This window comes from Ursus americanus, chromosome 20 (genome assembly GCF_024610735.1).
Source record: "Ursus americanus isolate L20-20 chromosome 20, mUrsAme1.1.p, whole genome shotgun sequence".
NCBI classification, from domain to species: domain Eukaryota; kingdom Metazoa; phylum Chordata; class Mammalia; order Carnivora; family Ursidae; genus Ursus; species Ursus americanus.
Window position 1 is genome coordinate 53585938 of NC_142146.1, and position 18740 is coordinate 53604677.

The 18740-nt window shown below is 37.6% G+C and overlaps 1 protein-coding gene across 2 annotated transcripts in view; it reads right to left on the bottom strand.

The window, feature by feature from the left end:
- Window positions 1-2206: 2206 nt before the first annotated feature.
- IFT80 (intraflagellar transport 80) overlaps window positions 2207-18740 on the bottom strand; it is a 116773-nt gene continuing 100239 nt past the window's right edge. For both annotated transcript variants that reach the window (XM_087870318.1, XM_087870319.1), the window contains 5 exons: window positions 18053-18224; window positions 17022-17111; window positions 16756-16928; window positions 12360-12483; window positions 2207-3036 (listed from right to left, as the gene is read on the bottom strand). In XM_087870318.1, coding sequence (XP_087726444.1) covers window positions 2926-3036; window positions 12360-12483; window positions 16756-16928; window positions 17022-17111; window positions 18053-18224 — 670 coding nt within the window. In that variant the 3' untranslated portion in view covers window positions 2207-2925. The remainder of the gene's footprint in view (window positions 3037-12359; window positions 12484-16755; window positions 16929-17021; window positions 17112-18052; window positions 18225-18740) is intronic.

The window sequence follows — 18740 nt, forward strand, 5'->3', positions numbered from 1 at the left end:
TTGGAGCAAGAGAAGAGATTGTCTTTTAGCTCAATTATACCAGATGCCTGGAAGTGTGAAGCTGAGACCACTCCTGTTTTTGGAACTTGACAAGATTAAATGGAAGGAAGCCTGCAAACCTAAGTGCCCTCACTCTGAGAGACATTCTGGTCCTGGGATATGGTGACAATTGGACTAATTATTAGAGACTGGATGGGACTCTAGTAATGTGCCAAAATCTTTTGACTCTTATTTTTCAGGTTATGTCTATCATATGTGATATGCTATTACACACTGGCATTGTTGAAAAGATAGTACTGATATTGATAATCAAATGTTTTGGGAAATTGATTAACAGATTCCTATCCTTACCCCACATTGACTCTTCTAAATGTTACTGTATCTTTTATACTCAGGTATAAAAGATCCCATGGTCAAAGACCAGGGGATGACCTGTGACATAATAAAGAATATATCTGGTCTGAGGTGAGGTGTTGGGGGGTGGCTGGTACAGAGCTTCCAAAACTCTTTGAATTTCCTTAATGATAGAAGTATCTTTGTTATGCTAATGAGGTGACTGTGTGTGTGTGTGTGTGTGTGTGTGTGTGTGTGTGTGTGTGTGTGTGTGTGTGGTGATGGGGGCTAGATAGCTTCAGCATGAGAACAGGTCTGCAGAAAAACCACATGCTTGGAGGGCTAAAACTTTCAGCCACCTGACCTCTAGGGAGAGGAAGAGTTTAATCACATAGCCAGAGATTTAATCAATTATAATAAAACCCTGATAAAAAATTCAGAACAGCAAGGCCTATGAGAGCTTCCTGGTTGGTGAGCACATCAAGGTGCGGGGAGGATGACGGTCCTGGATTCTATGGGGAGAGGGCATGGAAGCTCTATGCCGCCCTGCTTTCCCCCCAGACCTCTCCTTTCTCCTGGACTTTGCTCTATGCATCTCTTCTGCTTGGCTGCTCCTGAGTTGTATCTTTTATAATACAATTGTAGTTGAAAGTAAAGCATTTCAGGGAGCTCAGTGAGTCATTCTAGTGAACTATCAAACCTAAAGGGGCCATGGTAGGAATCCCCAAATTTGCAGCCAAATCAGAAGTGTGGGTATCCTGGGGTCCCCACATGTGGCTGGCAACTGAAATAAGAGCAGTGTAGTTGGGGATCCTGTGCTCTAGTTTGTGGGACCTGACACTAACACTGGGTCTTAGAACACCTTAGTATCAGAACTGTTAGAATGCAGACGTATTTCATTATATTTTTTAACTTTTTAAATTGTAGTAAAATAAATATAAAACTTACCCTTTTAACCATTTTTCTTTTTAAACTTTTTATTGAAATATAATATAAAACATATAAATAAGTACAACTTATAAGTAAACTGCTCAATCATATTTCACAAACTGAACTCACTCTTACACCCAGCACTTGGATGAAGAACAGAACATTTCAACATTCCAGAAAGGAAAAGAAATACATTGAAAAGATGAAACATTTTCATAACAGAAATTTAGATATATTCATTAAAATGGGGGTGAGAGAGGTAATCACTTTCCAATACATATGCATACACCCAGTTTATAATTTACCTTTCCAAAATTTACTTCATGGAGGACTTTCTAAGGAATATTTGTGTTAATGTTCAAAAGCTTTTGTGGCAATAATTTTAGGACAAACTGAATTAAAGTAATCAAAAAGGTTTATCATTTAAGAGTTTCTCAAATTCAGACTCCAGGACTTAGCACCTGAACATTCTCAAATCGGGAGAGAAATGAGGAAAATATTTCTTGCCCATTCTAGATATATTTCTAAAATAATGGTAAGATAGATAGATGGATAACAAAATTTAGCATTTTAACCATTTTTAAGTGTACGATTTAGTAGCATTAAGTATATTCACAATGCTGTGCAACCATCACCACTGTCCATTTCCAGAACTCATTCATTCCAAACAGGAATTCTGTACTCATTAAATAATAACTCCCCATTTCCACTTCCCCCCTGGGCCTGGCAACCACTATTTCTTCTGTCTCAATGAACTTCCCTATCATAGGCACCTCATATAAGTGGGGTCATACAATAGTCTGGCTTATTTCACTTAGCACAATATTTTCAAGGTTTATCCGTGTTGTAGCATGTGTCAGAATTTCCTTCCTTTTAAAGGCTGAATAATATTCCACTGTACCTCTATACCACATTTTGCTTATCTATTCATCTGTTGATAGACATCTTTTTTTTTTTTAAAGATTTTATTTATTTATTTGACAGAGAGAGAGACAGCCAGCAAGAGAGGGAACACAAGCAGGGGAGTGGGAGAGAAAGAAGCAGGCTCCCAGTGGAGGAGCCTGCTGTGGGGCTCGATCCCAGAATGCCAGGATCACACCCTGAGCCGAAGGCAGACGCTTAACGACTGAGCCACCCAGGCGCCCCGATGGACATCTTTTTTGTCCATGTTTTTGCTACTGTGAATAATCCTGCTATGAACCCTGATGTTCAAATATATATACATTTTCATAAATCCATCCTCATGTATTTTTCTTGTATAAATAAACTTTTGGAACATCTTACAATTTAGAGGTCAAATAAAAATTAAGGATAACATACATTTTTAAGAGTCCAATGTTTTATTATCAGAATTAATATTTGTTCATGCTGAAGATTCAGGGATAAAATAATGGACAAAAACTGGAACATAAGCAACACTACATAAGTGTGTCATACACATACAGGAATATTTAGCTAATTATTGGACTAAAATATATAAAAGATGAAATTATGTCAATTATTTTGTGATTAGTCTTTCTGAATGTACTTTTAGTACTAAATACACAGCAAGTGCTTGTACTTAAAGATTCTGCCTTTTTTTTTAGCACTGAAAATATGATTATCCTTGATTAATCAGAATTAGTTTCAAAAGGTAAAACTTCTTCGAGGTAAGCAAGAAATTTAGTGCCTCAGACCTATATTCTTGCTGGACTGGCTGCTTGATGATCGCTCTCGTTCTTTAGTAATTTCCATTTCAATTTTGGCTCGGATTTTCTCCCAATCTATTTGGAGCTGCAAAAGAAGAAATGTACTGATATTTTATAAAATATCTTTGCTTAATTCAAGGTAACCAAGAACAAAGAAAAATAGAATGATGTCTTCTAAATCACTAGCGAAAAAGAGAGCATGAAAGACAAGTTATGAAATAATGCTAAAAAACATGCCTTAAAGAATAAGACCAAACGAAACAATTACCGCAATAAAAAGCAAAGACTCTCATTATGATTCAAAAGACCAAAATCTAGTTGTAGCTATTTACAAAAGGTACATCTAAAGAGTCCCACGGAGTCTTAGGATTCTGCACAGGTGCCTCAGGGACAGGGGGGAGAAGGTGAAACAAGGGGAAAAATGGACAGGGTCCTAGACATGAGGCCATGTTTCAAACGGGTTAGCACTTCATCTCTTAATGCTGAGGTTTCCATTAGAAGCCTAGCTATGATAAGGAGAGGGGAGCATTTGCTTCTCCTGAGCATATTCTGAAAAAGTGGCTGCTTTGTGACAACTTTTAAAGTAATACAGACATGGTGATGGTTTAGACAATGACAAAAAGATATTAAAGGAAGCGCAGTGAGTAACAAGGCTGGGGACACACAAAAATAATCATAAAAGGTGGTACCATTCTTGTTTCCTTTCCTTTTTTTTTTTTAAATCTCTTTGCCCAAAATGGGGCAGTTTTCAAACTCACAACCGGAGATCAAGAGTCAGCCAGGCACCCCTGTTCCTTCCCTTTGATCCATAATGCAGTGCCTCCTGCCTTGCCTTTCCCCTAAGCTCATTACACTCGGTGTTAGCAATGGACTCTGTTCTGAGTTCTCTGAACAAATTTCTTTAGGAAAAAGCATTCTATTGTTTATAAAAGTTTGGAGATCACTACATTAGGAATGTGTGTTCTCTCAGGAAAGACACATATAAATTGGGGCCTAGATTAAACTAATTCTGATTTACAATGAAATAAACCCAACTCCTGAGACTGAGCCAAAAGGGATGGGTTTCCCCCTCCATATAGGAGAGCTGAGTGAAATAAGTAGCATTAAACCAGACTGAGGTATTACATGCTGCCTGAGCAGATTTCTCTCAAGTAACTGGGAAATTAATTTAACCTTATCAGGACTTCATGCTTCTTAAAAAAAAAAAAAAAAAAAAGATTTATTTGAGAGCGGGGGGAGGGGCAAAGGGAGAAGGAGAGACAGAATCTCAAGCAGACTCCCCACTAAGCGTGGAGCCAGAAGTAGGCCAATCCCACAACGTTCAGATCATGACCTCAGCCAAAATCAAGAGTCAGAGCTTAACTGAACACCCCAGGTGCCCCCATGCCTCTTTTATTTTGTGCTGGAAGTTGATGGAATTAAACATGTGGTTCTTTTTTATTCCAATATCTGTCAACTAAATTTCTGTACAGTAATTTGTGGATATTTTGGTCACTTTTCTAAAAAGATAATTCATATGCTTGTCTATAATATATAAAATAGATGAATTAAAAGAATCCCTCCTACTCATAGAAGATGAATGTCTGTGGTAAGATGCAAGTGACAGCTCACTGAAATGTTAGATTATTTGGAAGACTCATTTTTCAGTCATGCCAGAACTTGATATTTTCAAATGGCAAAACACTCGTTTCTATGTCTAACAAAACATTTGCAAAGAGAAAGACAAAACTTGATTAATGCCTTGGCCTTCTTCCAGCCTTAAGCTGACTTACATATGTTTCTCAAATCCACCACAGTAAAACCATATATTGACCGCACACTACACAACTGTTGCTCTGTTGCACCAGAAGTCCCTCAAGTAAATTGATGACATCTACATTAGTCACTTGTTATAGTACAGACGGGGGCGTCAGTTGATAGATATCCTATTGAAAATAAATGTTTCACTTTCACTCTGGCATTAATCCAGTTTTAGAATAGTGTTCTACTGATAATTTAGTTCTTAGAATAGAATATTTCTACTAGTGGGTTTTAGATAAGGATGTGCTCATGACAGCTTCCAAGTGACTGACTTCTACACAAAGACACATCTTTTCCTATTAGAGGGAATGTCAGTACTATTTGGCACTTCTTATTCTGGTCCCCAGTAAATTCCTCTCACTCACATAGAAGTAATTCCAAAACCATACCCAATGGCCTTCCATCCTCTAAGTCTCATACTCTTGACTGAAAATCAGCTTCCTCTTTACAGAGAATACAGTAGCCATCAGACACGAATTCACTTAATTTCCTTCTTCACACAAACTAACCTACATCTGTATCCATCTCTGTCTCTTTCGTTCTGTCTCAGGCCAACCTCTTCACTTATGTCCCTGATCCCATCTTCTTCCACTCCACAGGGACATCTGCCTTCAGTTATCACTTACATATTCAATCTCCCTCTCTTCACTGGCTGCTCATCGTCCTTCCCCCTCCATTCTGTCTCCCTGCAAACTACCACCCTCATTCTTCTCATTCCTGACTCTCACTTTCTCCCCAGAGCACTGTAATGTGACTGTTCCTACTACACTTCATAAACTTTTCACTAATGCCACCATCAAGTGTTTTTATTCTTCATCCTATGTATGATTCAATTACTCATTCAACAAATATTTAGTGCTTACAAATGCCAAGGATCGTGCTAGGTACAAGGATTCAGCAGTGAACAAAAACATAAAAATCACAGTCTTCATAGAAAGATAAGCAAAGATAACAGTGGAAGATATAAACATATATAAAATGTGGGAAGTGGTAAGAGTTCTGAAAAAGGAAAGGGAAACAGTGAGTGGCAGGGGTGGAGTTGAGGGGAGTGGGTGTTGTGTTTCAAATAGAGTGGTAAGAAAAAGCCTCCCTGAGAAGCTTACATGAAGACCTAAAGAGATGGGTGAGTCCATGAGTATATCTGGGGAAAAGCATGATGACAAAAGGAAGAAAAAGGTCCTGAGGTAGAAGGATTTCCTGGACCTTGTGGACCACAGCTCTCTGAAAAATCACTCAGACCATATAATACCATTCTCTTCTGGTTGGTGCTCTCCCTTCTAAATGTTCTTCCCAGTCCTCTTTTTTTCTCCTGTATCTTTTTCCTGGACAACTCTTAACTCTTAGTATTCACCAGGGTTCCAACCACAACTTTTTTATACTTTCCCTAGGAGATCGCATCAACTCACGTAACCTCAACTATGCCTACATGGTCATGACTATACATTTATTTATCATGTCCTGATTGCTCCTTTGTCAATATCCTTCAATGTTCACAATTCTATTTCCAATTGCCCATTAGATATCTCCATCTGGATACCCCACAGGGACTTCAAACAAAAAAAAAATGTATATTTTCATGTATTCAAACTCAAAAGATCTAAAACTTGCATATTCTCATGTTCCTTATCTAGATTAATGGTATCCCTCCCCATTTAACAGTCACCCACACTAGAAATGTTGAAGTTGTTCTCAAATGTCTTGCCTAGCCAACCTAACCACCCCTCCTCTCACCCCCAACCACAATGTTCTCTTGATTTTACAACTGATATTTATTTTTACATTAATCTTACTCTTTCCATCTCCTGGTGGAACTATTATAGTAAGCACCTAACTAGTCTCCTAGTCACCACCCTAACTTCCAATTCATCTTCTACATCAGAAGGTATCTTTCAGGGGCGCCTGGGTGGCTCAGTCGTTAAGCGTCTGCCTTCGGCTCAGGGCGTGATCCTGGCGTTCTGGGATCCAGCCCCGCATCAGGCTCCTCTGCTGGGAGCCTGCTTCTTCCTCTCCCACTCCCCCTGCTTGTGTCCCCTCTCTCGCTGGCTGTCTCTCTCTCTCTGTCAAATAAATAAATAAAATCTTAAAAAAAAAAAAAAAGAAGGTATCTTTCAAATCATTCCCTTGATTGCAAACTTCCAAGTCTTCCCATTGCCTACATTATGAAGTCCATTCTCTTAACATGGTATTAAGACCCTTCAGTGTCTGGTCCCAAACAATATTCTAACTACTCAGAACCCAGGATCCAGAGCAATTGCTAGGGACTCCTTCCCCATTCTTTCAAGACCTCATTTGCTCTTATTATTGTATCCTTTGACTGACAAAATCCTACTCAACATAATTTTGTAGAAAACACTTTAAGTTTCCATTTATTTTGAGGGATCAGGATTTTTAAGGGAAAAGCAATCATGTTACTTCCTTTCGATGACTTCACATATGTCTTAGGATAAAGTTCAATATCTTTAATTTGCCCTATGAAACCCTCAAGTCAATCTCCCTTTTGTTCCTTACTGTTTCCCACTTAAGATCCTTCCCTCTGCTTGGAACATGTCCACCCCCACTTCCTCTCCCACTCCCACCCCAGTCAGCTTCTACCATTTATTCTTTAGAGCTCAATGCAAATATTGTTTGCCTTGCTTAGAAAGTTTTTGCTAATCTCCACCACTCTAGGTCAGTTTCCCCACCCATAAAGTTTTATAGCACCTTCAAGGTAATTATCACAATTGAAATTAACGACTGTATAATTAACTATCACTTCCATTGAATATAAGCTTCATAGAGCTGGGGTCAGTGTCTGCCATGTTTACTCTTATATTCCAAGTAGCAAGGGGAGTACATTGTCTGCCAAAAGTGCTCAGTAAATATTGAATGACAGAAAGGTAACTACCTAGCAGGTGAGCTATCACCTAACAATTTCTCTTGGGTTCTGTGTCTCAGGACCTATAAGATCATAAGGTTAAAACCTGCAAAAGAGTTTAGGGGTAGCTATGCCTAAAGTGGTTTGTCTAAACTAGAGTATTGGTTCTTCTGGATCTTCTTCAAAATTCTATACTTTCTGTAATTCTGCTCCCAAGCTGTTGGTTTGTTTATATTTCCACTGTTTTCTTTCTCCTGGGATAATATTTTAAACATTTCCTGATTTTTCTACTTTTCTTCTTATACAGAATATATTCAGTAGAGTGACATTTATTTGCCCGAATTACAAATTATTTTACAAATATTTACTGAACACTACTGTAGACCAGGTATAATGAGTCTAGTTGGGGTATCAGAAGACAGTCCATCTTGTATGAATCCCAGGTTTTCGTATTTTAAACTAGAAATGCCCAAATAAAATTTCAGGGCTCATAAATACAAATGCATATGAAACTTTTCACTTATAAGATTTTACATTATACATTGTGAGCCCACCAGAACTTACCACATATCTAGAATAAATATCTCAGCTTTTTTTTTAAAGATTTATTTATTTTGTGAAAGGGGGGGAGGGGCAGCGGGAGATGGAGAGAAAGAATCTCAAGCAGGCTCCACGTTCAGTGCGGAGCCTGATGTGGGGCTCAATCTTATGACCATGAGATCAGGACCTGAGCTGAAACCAAGAGTCAGATGTTCAACTGACTAAGCCACCCAGTCACCCCTAATTTCTCAGTTTTTAAAAATGATCTCTATATAACTCATAGTTCTCAACTAAAAAGTTTATATAATCAAAATCTTGGCTTAGATAAGTAGCGGGAAATTTTTAAGTAAAAAATAATTTTCATCTTAAAATACTGCTTTGTAATTTCTAGTTAGCTTCCAAATTACATTAATGAAGAAAAAAAAGGAGGATACTAGACCGTAGGACCATGGGGAGTCAAGGTAACCTATATAGTTTCAGGGTTAAAAAAAAAAACCCTCAAAATACCAGAAAGTCATGTTGTTCTAGTTATCCCATTTGAAGATTTCTGCCACTCTAGTGATTGAAGTATTACATTTTGGCAACAGTTGAATACATAGATAATAAGAAAGAAGATAAAAATGTTAAGTTTTTGCTATCTAAAGTATAATTTTAATTATAATAATGCAATAATTATAATGTAAATTATAATCATTATAAATTTGAGGGTAAGAATTATATATTCTATGTCCTCCAGAGCACCTAATGTGAAAAAAACTGAAAAAATATTGATGGTGAGAATGATGAAGAAGAAATAGAGTAGTACGAATCTGTATAAAATTATGCAATAAAGTAAATTTAACGTGGGTGCTTAGGTTTAAAATTTTCAAAACTATACTAAAAAGATCAAGTAATCAGTGATTCTCTGGGCTGCTTAGCACTGTAGTGGTGGTGGCTGCTGTCATATTCTGTGAATTAGAGTATAGTCCTCAGAGGTCCCAAGGCCCTGAGTTTGTCCCATAGTAGAGTAAGCTCTCATAGCCCATAACTCTCAGAGGATTCAGTTTCAGTACTGAAGGTCCGAATGAAACAAAAAGTCTGTGGAGCATCTAGAAAATACACCCCTTTCTGGGCAGCTGGGTGGCTCAGTCGGTTAAGCATCTGCCTTCGGCTCAGGTCAGGATCCGGGAGTCCTGGGATTGAGCCCCTCGTCCATCCGGGCTCCCTGTCCCTCTGACCTTCCCCCCTCCACCCCCTGCTCATGCTCGCTCTCCTTCTCTCTCTCTCAAATAAATAAATAAAATCTTTAAAAAAAAATACACCGCTTCCTACCAAGAAATAGACAGCTTGTGTCTACCCAGATCCAGATGTTGAAATCGCATTGCAGAAACTCTGAGAGTGGCCCCAAAGTCTTTACTACCTTGTGTACTGTTTAGAAGTGCAAAAATGTGGATCATGACACTCAGTATCTAGATATGGTGTGAGACAATGGAAAATATATATATTGGTTTCTGCCCCCAGTTCCCAGCAGAGAACTCCCGGAACTCTTGTAATTTCCTAAGTGATAGCACTAGGAGCATCTGTTGTTCTAGTATTTGGTCTTTGACCTCGGTTCCTGACACAGGGCTCCTGAAACCTTTGTAATTTCCTGAGTGACAGGAGCATCTTTTCTTTCAAAGAGACAACTCCAGGGTGCCTGGGTGGCTCAGTCGGTTAAGCGCCTGCCTTCAGCTCAGATCATGATCCCAGGGTCCTGGGATCGAGTCCAGTATCAGGCTCCCTGCTCCTTGGGAATCTGCTTCTCCCTCTGCCCCCCACCCCACGCTTGTGCACTCTTTCTCTCACTCTCTCTCTTTCTCTCCAATAAACGAATAAAATCTTAAAAAAGAGAGAAAGAGAGAGAGAGAACTCCAGATGAGTCCCTGGATGGCTCCTGCATGAGGGCTGGTCACCAGAAAGATCAAGCCATGATTAGAAGCTAGGAATTTTCAGTCCTGCCCCGCATCCTCTTGAGAAGGGAGAAGTGCTGAAAAAGGAGTCAATGATCTATCACATCTATGTGATGAAGCCTCCATAAAGTTCCAAAGTACGGGGTTCAAAGAGCTTCCGGGTTGGTGAGCACATCCACACTGGGAGGGTGACACACCCCAGCTCCAAAGAGACAGGGGCTCCTGACGTTAGGGCCTTCCCAAACCTTGCCCCAAGTCTCTTTTCATCTGGTTGGTTCATCTGTATCCTTTATCATATCCTTTAATAAACTTATGTTTTAAGTAAACATAAGTCAGTGTTTCCCTTAGTTCTGTGAGCTACTCTAGCAAATCAATCGAATCAGAAAAGGGATCTGGGACTGAGTTATAGCCGGTCAGTCAGAAGTACAGCTAACAAACTGCACTTGTGACTGTCATCTGAAACCTAAGGCAGGGGTTACTGGGATCTCTGATCTGTACCTGGTCAGTCAGAAGCACTGGTGATAACCTGGGCTTGCAACCGGCATCTGATGGGGGTTGGGTGCAATCTTGTGGGACTGAGCCCTTTATCTGTGGAATCTGATGCTATCTCCAGGTAGATAGTGTCAGAGTTGACTTAAATTGTAGGACACCCAGCTGGTGTTGGAGAATTGCTTGTCGGCATGGGAAAAAACCTCCACATGTTATTAGGCGTCCAGAAGTGAAGTGCTCTTTTTATTTATTTATTTATTTATTTATTTATTTATTTATTTATTTGACAGAGAGAGAGAGACAGCCAGCGAGAGAGGGAACACAAGCAGGGGGAGTGGGAGAGGAAGAAGCAGGCTCCCAGCGGAGGAGCCCGATGCGGGGCTCAATCCCAGGACTCTAGGATCACGCCCTGAGCCGAAGGCAGACACTCAATGACTGAGCCACCCAGGCGCCCCCAGAAGTGAAGTGTTCTGTGTGAATAGTAAAGGAGGCTCACAGGTGAAAGACTCATAGTAGGGAAGAACTGTGTTTTAATCTATACAAGAGGGGAAAGACTGAGTTTCTCAAGTCATATGGCAAATGGATAATGTTGGCTTTAGAAGAAATTGTAGGTACCTTCTCCCTACCTTCTCTCCTCTTCCCAGGATTCATCTAATTTACCCTGCCCTTTAGGCCAGGTCAGAACATCCCACTTTATTCTGTCTCCAAGGAGCAGCACTCCCACATCGTCTACAAGCTCCACAGAAACAGAAGTCATAGCTGACTTAGCATCCAGCATAGTACCTGGCCCAGAGCGAGCACTCACAAACATTTTTTGAATCAAAGGCTAAGAAAATCAGCTGGTTCACAGAGCTGGAAACAAGGTTGCCCCTGTCTTGGGATTGCAAGGCTCTTGGGTCTGCATAGCTAGAGGTGAACTCTTTATTTCTGTGGTCTGAGCCTAGATGGATCTAAGCAGGTGGCCAACAGCAGTCCTATTCTAGGTACTTGGGCAAACTGCTCCACCTCTCCTTGTGGGCTGATACATACTGGAATGACTTTCTTCTAATTATACTGATGAAACCTGAGATTCTGGTAGGGATTTGAAAAGCAAAGGTTTAGCCTTCTTTGGTTCTAGGCAGTGAAATCTCCCTGGGCTAGGCCCTTCTCCAGGTGCAAATAGCGCCCTAGAATTTTACAAAGTGACAGAGTATCCATTTTTTGGCCAGTGCCCTATGTGTTTAGTATTTCCCCTGGAGCAGAAGGGGCAGCTGGTGGAAGACAAAATTCAGGAATTAGAAACTTTTATCCCAGCCATTTATATTGTTTATATAAAAATATCGATTAGCACCCAACTTTAACAGAAATTAAATATAATGAAAACAGACTTGAGTTCATCAAAACATGGATTTAAGGGGCACCTAGGTGGCTCAGTTGGTTAAGTGTCTGCCTTCAGCTCAGGTCATGATCCTGGAGTCCCGGTATCAAGGCCTGCAGCTGGCTCCCTGCTCAGAGGGGAGTCTGCTTCTCCCTCTGCACCCCCACCCCCATTTGTGCACTCTCTCTCTCTCTCTCAGATAAATAAATAAAATCTTTTAAAAAAAATAACTAAACAAAATAAAAAAACACATGGCTTTAAGATTCCAGAAAAAAATCAGTAATATAATTACATAATCAAAATAAGACTATAATATCATAGGCAAAAAGTTATTTTTTGGAGATTATGGTATGAATTATTCCAATTTTGTCTTATTAAGATAAATATTATATATACTTATAAAGCATATACATTATCATAAAAAACTGTATAATACTTACACCTTCTGCATACTGCAAGTATCGTTTATTAGTTTCCTGTTTACCAAATGTCTCCAAAAACTTTTGACGGTAAGCAAGAACTGTATCAACATGTGTTTTGTATTTTACAGCCAATTCAAGTGCCCTATAATAAGAAACAAAAGAGATTATCAGCATTGCTTATATTAGCCTCCGTACACAGTAGAGTTTTGGGATAAGAGAGTGGGACAAATGGTCTATGTTGGTCCCTCCCCACTCATCCCTTAATATGGAACACCATTCCCTACCTCACCCATCTTGCAAATTCCTACTTATACTTCAAGGTTCAGATCAAACATGATCTCTTCTCCCTGACCAACTTCCTTTGTAGAAATAAATGACCATTTTCTTATCTGTGTTCCACAACATTTTACATATACTATTATTCCTACAGCACTGCTTACAGTATATTATAATGATTACTTATGAGTCTGTCTCTTCCATAACCTATACATTTATTGAAGGGAAATTTGGGTTTCATTTCTCTTTGGTGAGTACTCTGGAGTGTATGTATGGTCAGTGTTCACTGAAAAACTCATTGAAATCATAATAAAATTCAAGTGAATGAACATCCCCCCAATTTAAGTGGCTTAACTATCTTGACAATTTTTTTAAAATCCATAATTTATTCTGTTCTTGAATTTATTTATCTAAAGTCTAGAATTTATTCTGCTCAATATTCAATTAAATACTGATATCTTTTATGTTATAATACAGCAAATTTAAAATATTATAAAATTAAAATTTGTGGATAATAAAAATCTGACAAAATGCCTTTGATTCTTAGAACAAGTGAATTTGATTTGATTTAGAACTTAGAACAAGTGAATTTGATTTGATTTAGAACTTAGAACAAGTGAATTTGATTTGATTTAGAACTTAGAACAAGTGCATTTGATTCTTAGAACAAGTGAATAGTCATTTAAATCTTATAATCCAATTAATATGTATCAATATAACTAAGTTTTTTTTAAGATAGTATTTTATTGAAATAGCAGGCAAGAACTAAATTGCTGAAATCAGTGGTACAACAGCAAAGACATAAAATCTATATATTGATAATTTTGAGGGAAATGAAAAGATAAGTCCTCAGTTGTTGGCCTATTTGTGTCTGTAGGTTTGGACAGCATCTCAGCCCATGATCTTCTGCATAACTCATATTAGCTGAGTCAGAAACAATCCTGTACAGTATAGCTCTCTTACATGGTTCACTGTAATCTTGTTTTTAAGTATGATGTTAAAGCACATTCTTTTTCAAGTTCCCTGGCTTTCTAATACGTCATATGACTCTGAATAGGCCAGTCATGATTTATTTATCAGAGCCAACTATTGTAAATCTGTTCTTTTAGGCAATACTGACTACTGACTAGATTTTTTGCAATATGTGACCCTTCAGTAGGAAAATCTGTTTCATTCTTAGCCTGCTTTGGTTTGACCTAAATAGTCACTTTAAAACGTATTTTAGATATGCCATGTGCATTACTTGACAACTGGTAGACAATTGAGAGAAATATTAAAGACAATATAAAAATTATGAATATGTCATGTGTAATACAAATGATAATACCAAAATTCAGCAAAATGATTTCTTATAAACATATTTACATAAACCATATGGCCGACTCCAAGGATCAGTATTTGCTACCCACCACAAACTCCTCACAAAGTTCCCTCATTCCTCTGTGACTTTAAGTCTTTCAGAGAAAAAGAGGATACACAGAAAAGAATGTAGAAGTACTGCAACATAGAGGAACAAAAGTGAAATGCAAGAAGGCAAAAATCCATTCACAGAGTCAAAAAATGAGAAATAGAAGTAAAGGTGCTTTAATCCTTCTAATCCTCTCCCATATTACCCTCTATAGATCCCCAAGGCTCTGACTCCAGTGTAGATGTGAGACTGGAGACTCTGGTGGACCAGCCCTTTGGCACCTGAAATACGTCATTTCCCGTTTTTTTTTTTATGACTGAACATAATTGGGGAAGGAGTTCTTGTTGTGCAAAACCAGAAGTATTCCAAGTACGGAATATGTAAGCATCTATTTTGGGTTGGGACTTTTCAAAAAGAAAATTATCTCCAAAAAGATAATTTGCTATGGAACATCAGTACATTTAATTATGTAGAACGGATAGACTATGATGTCTAATACTGCATTTAGATACTAGATGCTAAGTATTATCTAGATGATAGTCATTATTATTATAAAATATGTATCTATTATCTGATTGAAGAGCAATAGCTGAAGGTAAACATTCAAAGTCTATGTGCTATTTTAAATGTTCTCTAAAAGCATACACTGGGTAAAAAAAGGTTTCTTTATCACACAGAGGAGGGAATTCACTCCAAATTATATAAGGGTTATGGGAACAGCATGTCTCTAGCTTTAAAACGGTTATTTGGCAACCAAACAAATGTGACATTAGATTATGGGCCTGGAATAAATCCATGTACCCTCTCTGATTTTAAATAGAAGGAAGTTATATAAAAAGATTTTATAACTTCAAAATATGATCTTTTATATAACTTGAATGAAGCAAAATCACTTTACATAACTGGCAGAAGTGGAGAAATTATTTTTTCTTAATACTTACATAAATTACCTCTCTTAACTTCAATTTTTGAGAACAGACTACCACCAAATGTCCAAGGTGAACATCAAACAGATGGCTTGCTTACCCACAACTCTTCAAGGGCTGTAACTTATTAGGTGGCAGGTAATTTTCAAATTCAAGTATGAGTGACAGAACCACAAGCCAGCAAGACTGTGCTTCTCAAATGGAGTAACACATACTAACAAAATGAAATCTGTTCCCTTCTAGAGGACTTAAACCAATACAGAAATTCAGGGATCTTAAAAGCACTGTAATATATTTTTCATCCAATACTTAAATTCCATCTTCCTAGAATTCTAATTAATTAAGGGAGCTGGGCAATGATCATCAAGGACTGCTAATATCAGAAAGAGACAGGCAATCAGTCACTGTGAAAATGTACTGAACACCACCTCTCACTGAGCCTTACCAAAAGAAAAAAAAAGTTAAACCTAAACCTAATCAAGTTTCTAGATTCAACACCAATTTATGGCTAATTCAAGGGGCAAAGGAACATGTCAAATGACACCACAACGATGTAATCAACAAAATCCAGACTATGGGAAACTTTATTGGCCCACTTTCTGCGGTGGGAAAATTACAAGACACATAAGAGGAAAACCTATAGGTTAAAGGAAACTTAAGAACATATCAACCAATCATAATGTACAGAACTTTTCTGGATCCTGAATCAAACAAACCATAAAACAAAACAAGACATTTACGAGACAATCAGAGAAACAAGAACACTGAATAGAATGATTGCTAACTCTTTGAAGTGTGACCATTTGTGGCTAGTACTGTGTGGTAAATAAATAGATTTTTAAAAACCTTGGGATACATACTGAAATATTTACAGAAAAAGTGATCTGATGACTGGGATCTGCTTTTTAAAAAAATGGTAGGGTAGGGGTGGAGAGAGACAAAGATGATGAAAGACATTTCAAACCTGGAAGGAAATATTAGCATGCCAATTTTATAACATAGGAACTTCAGGTGTATGTCAGCCCCATAGCCTTTTTCACCGAGAGACACATGCCTGAGGGAAGGAGGGGAGAAACCTAATATGTCATAGAGAAGAGCAGCATGCCACTCTGTTTCAGAAAGCAATGTGACAAAGCCTAATGCAGAGGAGAAGGCTACTACTGACCACTCCTCATTTCAAATCCTATGGTCTTTCTTCCTTAGCATCACAAATCCCTCATGGCTCTACTTCTCTCTGCCGGTCTGACTGCTTCATCCCAATCTTTCAGCAGATTTCTCTTCTTTCACCCACCCAAATGTAGTTGATGTCTTCTCACTCCACACATTTCCCAAGCAATTATGTCCATTCTTCTGGCTTTAATTGCCATCCATTTGCTGATGACTCCCAAATCTACATCCCCAGTTCAAATCTTTCTCACGAGCCCCAGGCTCATTAATCAACTATTATCACATATCTATCTCTTCACAAATATTTCAAATCCAACATGCTTAACACTGAATTCACTATATTCCCTTCCAAATCTGCTAATAGTACCATCATCTATCCAGTTATTGAAATCAGGAATTCAGGAGACATCCTAGACTCTCTTTTCTTCTTCCTTCATACTTCAACTTCTAATCAATCACAAGTTTAGAGAAGGCATAAATCTTCAATGGCAAACTCCTCACAAATAGAAATGTGAATAAATTCTGTGATGTTAGGAAACTATTAAATACAGCGGAAAATGTAATTTACCAAGTCACAGATAGGAGAAAACATTAAGATCAGTTGGGTTCTAGAATTGATGAAAAACATTTTTATTACCTTTCCCAGTTATAGAGATTAATATTGATCTGGATTGCTTGATAAACAAGGCCAGCCTGAAGAAGTAGTATTTCAGCCTCCTGTATGTTCCCACTGAACATTAATATGTGAGCCATTTTTGATTCTTTAGATGGAAGATCTTTTATAGAATTGATGTACTGAACCTTATCAATCTAAAAAAAGGAAAAAATATATAAAAGTGACAGCAATGTAACAAATTATGTTAAGAAAAACCACAAACAGAGAGATAAGTAAACGTTATTTACTTCACCAATTGCCGCGTAGGCTATTTCTGCAGTGGTCATTTCTCTGTTAGCAACTGCCATAGCAGCGAGGCAAGCCCACATGGTCTGCTCCTAAGTGAAATAGGACAGCAATTATTTCAACTACGAGCAGAACTGCCTTAAAACAAGCAGTGATTTAAAATACTTAGAAGTTACATTTTAATGAAAAAATTAAACATTGCTGAGCACGGCACTGAAAAAACTACTAATTTATTTAATTAATGACATGGAAATTTCATGTCCATAGTCATGTCTACTATTTTGTTGAAATATATTAATAACATACAAAGAACTTCTTTTGAATAAAATTTCTTGCAAATTTTCATTTCTAATTATCAAAGATTTATTTGTGAACTTCTGACATACTTTTAAGATAATTAAAGGTTATAAACCCTCCAGTCTTTTTGATGAGGTCAAAGAATGTAACTTATAAGGAACCAGAGAAATAGTGAGGTTCCCAGACAATGCTATTATCGCAGATTTCCATCAACAACTCATTGTAAGGGAAAGCATCTAAAAGTCATTTTAAAAGTGTATTCTAAGGGCCGCTAAGCCATGTAAAATTAAAAAGTTCTGTGGTCAAATATGCTTGGAAAAAACTGGATTCAACCAAGCTAGGAAATGCTGATCTAAAGTAGAGGTTCTTAACCTTAGGTGTACAAACCATCTGAGGAATTTAAAAGATATGCCCAGGCTTCATCCCAGATTGAATAAATTAGAATCTCTGTGGGGGTAAAACTTGGGAATCTGACTTTTTAGCAAAAGTTCCAGGGAAGATTTTTACATGTGCCAGTATAGAGAAATTACTCATTTAAATTATAGCTTCTTCAAAAATAAATCATACAGCAATATCTATCCCCTTGTATTGCTTATGCCTTCACTTATCAAAAAGAGACATGATCTCATTTGCAATTTTTCCAGCCCTTAGCTGTTACCATTTCTTATCTTGCACAAAGATATGTGTAAACTGATACATGATATATACACAATTAGAGATCTAAAACGTGAAGTACCTTAACAAAGCGACAAAGTCTTACAGCATCTTCCCATTTTGAACTGCTTACATATTCATGGAGAATAGCAGGATATGGTGATATGCTGATGTGAACCAGTGAGCCATCAGCTCTTCTTATAGTTACTTGATTCCCAACAAAACTCACAATATGGGGATTTTTACTAAATTCACTGTTGGAAAAAAGCAAATTATAATTTATGTTCTGAGCAAAATCTTTCAAGATACTAAATTTGGGGAGTTGACACTTGACACAGATATCAATACTTCAAATCTCCAAAATTCACCCCCAAAAAAGTTAACTCCAGGGAGAATGCATATATTTAAATAAACATTCAAATCCAACTTGCCATACACTTGGAGCAAAATATAAGTTTAATGTGCCAAAATTATTACATATTTGAGAGCTATGCCTAAAAGCATTTGAAATAACCTTTTTTCCGCTAAGTCTTAAGGTAAATTATACAAATGATTAAAAAACTCAGCGTTCACGTTTGAAAGTATAAACCAATAAAAAATGAAGATGTTTCCAAGATTATTTTCTCATAATAAAAGGAGGTGAACTTTAAGAGATTAACTTCTCTTCATTAGTTTAAATACTTTTAAAATGATGCCTCTCTGGTTTTGCTTAAGTTATGAATTGAATATTAAAATGAACTCAAAATAGATTTGAAAGTTAAGCTAAGGTT